The sequence below is a fragment of the Gobio gobio genome (genome assembly GCF_949357685.1).
Source record: "Gobio gobio genome assembly, chromosome: 23".
Taxonomy (NCBI): domain Eukaryota; kingdom Metazoa; phylum Chordata; class Actinopteri; order Cypriniformes; family Gobionidae; genus Gobio; species Gobio gobio.
Window position 1 is genome coordinate 42,003,553 of NC_137119.1, and position 6,927 is coordinate 42,010,479.

The 6,927-nt window shown below is 36.2% G+C and overlaps 1 protein-coding gene across 1 annotated transcript; it reads left to right on the forward strand.

Annotated features, from left to right (window-relative positions):
* Positions 1 to 3,404: 3,404 nt before the first annotated feature.
* crygn2 (crystallin, gamma N2) lies at positions 3,405 to 6,791 on the forward strand (the record flags this gene model as incomplete). The annotated part of the gene is made up of 4 exons (XM_079805862.1): positions 3,405 to 3,425; positions 4,842 to 5,090; positions 6,426 to 6,571; positions 6,656 to 6,791. The coding sequence occupies 4 exons, from the start codon at positions 3,405 to 3,407 to the stop codon at positions 6,789 to 6,791; spliced, it is 552 nt and encodes a 183-aa protein (XP_079661988.1).
* Between the last annotated feature and the right edge of the window lie 136 nt (positions 6,792 to 6,927).

A 6,927-nucleotide genomic window follows, 5' to 3' on the forward strand; every position in this document is an offset into this window, starting at 1 on the left:
ATGCTTTTAAAAATGCTGGGACAATACCAGAGACTAAGCTAGAATTAATTATAACTTGTATGCTAGATCGAATAGTCTCAAAAGTGTCAGAGGGATCAACATCGTGGGGTGATGTTGTAGAATTTGTCTGCATCACTAAGTTCCTCAGGTCAGAAAGAGACACTGGCTGAAAACTATTAAAAGTAGCAACTGAACTGTCAAGCAGAGTAATAGAGTGGAAAGGGATGAGGGATGATCGGACACCCTCAAAAAATCTCTCACAGATATCAAGAGATGGTTCAACTTCATTAGAGATGCGAGGATTAATAATTGAATTTATAGTACTGAGCAAGATTTTAGGGGAATGAGAATATTTACTAATAATATTAGAGAAGTATTTAGCTCTTGCTTTTTTTAACTCCTTTCTGAAAATTCACCAAGGAGTTTTTAACCCTCTATGGTACGCAATATGATATCAATGAGGAAAAAATTATTTGTGGTGTTTTTCCTGCTTAAAAATTAATACTATAACAATATCAATAAAAATGTTCAAAAACATTTTGTTTATTTTTTTGTTGCCTCAAGGCAACATTGTACCACAATGGACAAATTGAAACATTTGGCATTTTCATGTAGAAAAAATAAATATTATTATTGAAAACATCAATTTCTTTAACCGATACATGAACAAACACATTTATCCAGTTTTTAATGTAATACAAATTTCATATTTAATAAAAAGTAACATTTTAAATTCAGCTGTTGCTCTCAGGCAACATTGTACCATCATGGAACACAACTTGATATGAAAACTTGATATGATGGTTTGATAATACTTATCATATCTCTCCCTGCCGGATTGTCACTATGACCTCATCAAGGTACAACACCTCATCCTCACACTCATCAACTGCAGTTGTGTTTTTGTGCCTTTTTTGTGCTTTAGAAAATGTGCAGATAATAATATGTGCAGTTATAGTATGTGAATTACTATTCTTACAAGTGCATTACAAAATCAGGCAAAAATGCAAATATATTTCGAGAATTCTAGCTCATTTCCTTAGAAATATACTATATTTGTATCCAACCCAGTGTGTCTGGTATGGACTTATGCGATTCCATTATGGTACAATATTGCCTTGAGGCAACACACAGTTTTTTGTTATTTACTCTAAAACATTTGATGATATATAATATAAAGCTTGATAAGGTGACTAATTTTTGTGGGTGATTAACTGGACGCAAATTAGTGAAAAATGCACTTTTCATTGGAGAAAATATGGAGCCATGTGACCATGTGCTGAAACAGGACACAAAATAGACCCCTGTGGGTCATGTGACCACTTTTTTGCACTTCAGTATTTGAGTTCTTCCCTGATAAAGGTTTGAACAATAAATTGGTGTGTCATTTGATTAAAAAAAAACTAAAAAAGACTATGTTGCCACCATATCACTTATGCCACCTATGGCAACACCATACAATAGAGGGTTATAGATTTAAAATGAAACCACAAGATGATCGTTTCTCCATCTCCTCTCTGCTTTCCGACAAATCCGTCTAAGTGAACGAGTGGACTCATCCATCCATGGTAGTGGTTTAAATTTTGGGCATTTGTATTTGTTTTTTTTAAACAATGTTGTCCACCTAAATTGGTGTCCTTTACGGTTTAAAGATAATTTGGTGAGGTAAATGAAGGTGTAAATGCAGTATTTGTTCAGTAAATCAGAGTAATAAAGGGAATAAACAGTGAAATGATGTGTAATATGTAAGAATTTTCATCATATTAATCGATTATTATTCAGACTATGTTTTCTTGAATATTGTTTTACCTGATAATTAGTTAACAGGTATTTTTTCTGTCACAATGTCACTTTCTATTTATCTTTTTATTGGACTGTCAAAATGACAGAATTCAATAGCAAGTTCTTGACACATGTTCACATTTTGTAAGTATAAATTGAAACAAAAAAATAATTTTGATAAAAAGAAACCCCTTGAAGTAGCAAGCCACTTCCTGAATGACATCATCCTCTAGGAAGTGACATCACTTTGGAGGGAAAACGGCAGAAGGATCAGTAAGTATTATCAAATGATTTGATGAATTCTGGGATGTATTATGCTGTCGGTTGTTTTGTTAAATATGAAAATGATCTTCCAAATTCTTCCATCGTCCTCACGTAATCGAGCAATCGCCAACTCAGCTCTTTATCATCCTGCTCATTTTCATGACACATAATCAAATTATAAATTAAAATGACTGAGATTGACACCAGATAATCTGATATACACCAATCAGGCATAACATTATGACCACTGACAGCTGAATAACACTGATGATCTCTTCATCACCTGTTAGTGGGTGGGATATATTAGGCAGCAAGTGAACATTTTGTCCTCAGAGTTGATGTGTTAGAAGCAGGAGAAATGGCCAAGCGTAAGGATTTGGGCGGCCGAGGCTCATTGATGCCCGTGGGGAGCGAAGGCTGGATCAAACAGACGAGCTACTGGAGCTCAAACTGCTCAAGAAGTTAATGCTGGTTCGGATAGAAAGCTGTGTGCTGAAAAAACAAGTCGCCTCACAACTTACAGGACTTAAAGGATCTGCTGCTAACATCTTGGTGTCCCGACGGGTCAGGGCTGTTTTGGGGGACCAACACAATATTAGGAAGGTGTTAATGCTTAAATGAAGTATCTTAAGCAAGTCCAGGAGGAATGATCCAGATAGTGTATTTCTGATGACGTGTTTCAATCCACCGATTCATAATGTATAACAAGATGAATGTGATTCAGAACAAGATTAATATTGCGATACTAATAAAGCCTGGACAGGATGATCTGATTAAAGTCTAATTACAGTGCAGTAATGAATGTGAAACGGCAGGAGGGCTGTGTCATAAACCCTGTTGGCCAGTGAATCAATCACGACAGACGCAGTTTCTGGATCTTTCTAACGTATTTACTCAAAGGACAAACACTGACAGCTCAATAAAAGCTTTTAATGCATCAGGACTGTTGTTGAGTCAAGCTAAAAGTGAAGTTTCCATCTTAAACTCTCCAGATATTCACAGCGTCTCTCCTCAAACCCTCAGATATGAGTCCAGATGAAGTGTAATATCATCTGGATTATATGAATGCATATACACTGAACACAGGCCTCGCATTTGCAAAATGGCCCCACAAAGTTGAGCGAAGCAGAATCTATTGTGCGTGGACTGAAGGCCCGGAGTCAAAGCCCAGCATCAGCAGAGAGCGCCGGGAAAGCGTCCCATCAGCAGAAGCCTAAAGCCCTCCATTGTGTGACCTTTGCAGGGCGGATCCCGCGACCTCGAGCCGCACGCGACCGGCTGTATATATTGAGCTGTCCAACTTTTCCAGTGTCACACTTTCTTACGTGTGGGTGAGTTAGGACAGTCTCCAGTGGAAAATGTCGCAGTATTCTGGAAAGGTAAGGCTCTGATTGGTCACGAGTCGAGAACCACCATCTCTCTCACAGAAAGCAGCCTTTAGTGCTTATGGATCTGCATAAAATCCCTTCTGAAGTTTTATCATTGCCTGTGTTTATATTTAGGCCGGTGTTTGTCCTCATTTTAGGCCCCTGCACATTTGGAGCCGTCATTTATATACTATTTTAGTTTTTGTTAATATTTTAAATTAGATTTTAGTTTAATTTTAGTTAAGGTTTTTTTAGTTGGGTTTTTTGTAATTTTTATGATTTTTTTATGTCTATATAGTGACTAAATTGGTTTTAGTTTTTGTTAATATTATAAATTAGATTTTATTTTAGTTCAAACTTTAGTCATTTTGTGCCGTGTGTAGTTATTTTTATAATTTTGTATGTCTATATAGTTTTGGTTAATATTTTTAATTAGAATTTATATTTTCCAATTTAGTTTTAGTTAAAAAAAAAAAAAGGAAATTCTGTTGGTTTTTTTTTGGCTTTTTATTCTTATCTACATTGTTTTTTTTTTAAAGTTTTTGTTAATATTTTAAATTAGATTTCAGTTTAATTTTAGTTAAGGTTTTAGTCATTTTGTTGGGTTTGTGTTATTTTTATGATTTTTTTATGTCTATATAGTGACTAAATTGGTTTTAGTTTTTGTTAATATTATAAATTAGATTTTATTTTTATTTTTTATGTTTTATGTTTTTTAATTTTAGTTAAAACGTTAGTAATTTTGTTGTGTGTGTTGTTATTTTTATATATTTTTTATGTCTATATAGTTTTGGTTAATATTTTTAATTAGATTTTATATTTTCCATTTTAGTTTTAGTTTTTTAAAAAAGAAGTCTTGTTGTGTTTTTTGGCTTTTTTCTTCTTACCTACATAGTTTTTATTAAGTTTGAGTTTTTGTTAATATTTTAAATTAGATTTTGTAAATATATTTTGTATTTTACTTTAAAATTTTAGTAATTTAGTTGTTTTTGTCGTTTTTTTATGTTTGTTTTTGTTAATATTTTGAGTTAGATTTTAGTTTATGTTTCATTTTTAATTTTAGTTTAAATGTGAGTAATTTTGTTGTGTTCTTGTCATTTTTATTAGTGTTTTAATGTCTATATAGTTTTATTTTTTGTTTATTTAGTTATTTTAGTAATTCTACTTTGAAAACGAGAAGCGATGCTTTAGCAAATAGTTGAAATAAAATAATTTTAATGGGGTTTTTTTAGCAAATTTTCAGTAATGAAAATGTTCTTCTAGTTTTTAGCTATAACCTTGGCTTGGAGAGTTTCTGGCATTATTTTGACCTTTAGTGACACCAGTTTCTCAGATGTTTGACAGAAAGATTGAATCTTCATAAATCATCTTCAGAGGTCATGATGTTGTTTTGAAGCACACACACTCTGAAGCTCTTCTGGTCCTCAGATCGTGTTTTACGAGGGCCGCTGCTTCACCGGCAGGAGGCTGGATGTCTTCGGCGACTGCGATAACTTCCAGGACCGTGGCTTCATGAACAGGGTGAACTCCATCCGTGTGGAGAGCGGCGCCTGGATCTGCTACGACCATCCCGACTTCAAGGGCCAGCAGTACATCCTGGAGCGCGGAGAATATCCCGAGTTCCAGCGCTGGAACTCCCACAACGACCACATGGGCTCCTGCAAACCCATCAGGATGGTGAGACATTCCCTGCCGCCCACAGAAGAGCCCTAAAGAACCTTTCAGAGATCAGTTATAGGGTTCTTTGGGGAACCATCAATGCAATAAATGACCTCACTTCAGTTGTTAAGACCAGTGTTGGGGGAACGCATTACAAGTAACTTGAGTTACGTAATAATATTACTTTTTCCAAGTAACTACACTCTAAAAAAAAAAAGGTTCTATATTGCACCAAAAATGGTTCTTGGCTCGTAATCATAGGGGAACCTTTTTTAGTGCTATATAGCACCAATTTTGGTGCTTCAGTGGTTCTTCAGCGGTTCTTCAGAGGTTCTTCACCGGTTCTTCAGCGGTTCTTCAGAGGTTCTTCACCGGTTCTTTGACTAAGGTGCTATATAGCACCTCTGAAGAACCGCTGAAGAACCACTGAAGCACCAAAATTGGTGCTATATAGCACTAAAAAAGGTTCCCCTATGATTACGAGACTTTTTTTTTAGAGTGTAGTAAAGTAACGCATTACTTTTCAAATTTACAACAAGTTACTTTTTCACATTAATTTGACTGACAGCTCAAGTGCAGAGGCGTGTGTGTGAACATGAGGGTTATTGTAGTTCTAGACTAAATGTGAGCATTTATTTATCTCACTTGCACAATAAAGAGTCAGTCCTCCTCAAAATAATTAAAATCAGTCAAATGCAAAATTACCATGCAAACCTCCAATAATTAAATGTTAACTATTTTTATGCATTTAATCAACCTTTATATTTAATTGACCAATGTCTTGCTGCTGACCTTTGATGATGAAAATTACTATATTTTTTGTTTTTATTGGTAAAACTTTTTTCTCCTGCGTCCTATTCTCCATTATCCAGAGCTGCGCCCTCTAGTGTTCATGCGGGAATCTGCATTTTTACCTCAGCCTTATTATTTCAATTTTGGTATGAAGAGGTCTTTACAAAAATATAACTTTTTGATATACAAAAACAAGCCCAGCCCAGGTGAGAAAAAGTAACGCAAAAGTAACGTAACGCATTACTTTTCTTAAAAAGTAACTCAATTAGTTACTTTTCAAGGGAGTAACGCAATACAGCAATGCACTACTTTTCAAAGTAACTTTCCCCAACACTAGTTAAGAGCACTGCAAAATGCTTTAGAAATGCATCATTCCATGCATACAGGAAATTAATCTGCACCCTAAATATAACACACTAGCTTAATGCTATAAACATGACGTGATTCATTGCATTATGGGCATCTTTTTGACTGCATATTTCAGCAAATGTAGAATGTTATTATGAGCGTTCTGTGCATGGCGTGCATGAGATGTAACGTGTGCTTGTGACTGTCCGTCAGCACGGCGAGCACTACAGGATGGAGATGTTCGAGGGCTGCAACTACACCGGTCAGTGCATGGAGTTCTGCGACGACTGCCCCTTCCTCCAGAGCCGCGGATTCAACACCAACTGCGTCAACTCTGTCCGAGTGTTCGGCGACGGAGCGTGAGTTCAATTCCCTCGAGTTTCTCAGGACAGGCATTTGTAGTTTGGTGTTTAATCTGGTCTTCTGTCGCACTGCTCTTCCAGGTGGGTGATGTACGAAGAGCCTAACTTCCGTGGTCGCATGTACATCGTGGAAAGAGGAAACTACTGCAGCCATAACGAGTGGCAGGCGCAGAATCCCAACATCCAGTCCATCCGCAGGATCGTCAACTACTTCTAAACCCTCCAGACGCAGCTCCTCCATCTTCAGCCCTTCCTTCTCTCTCTGAACATGTACAATAAACACTGAAAACCTGAACCAAGACGGTATTTTAACACACAGCAGTCTCTGTGTCTGTCCCTGACTCACCACATCA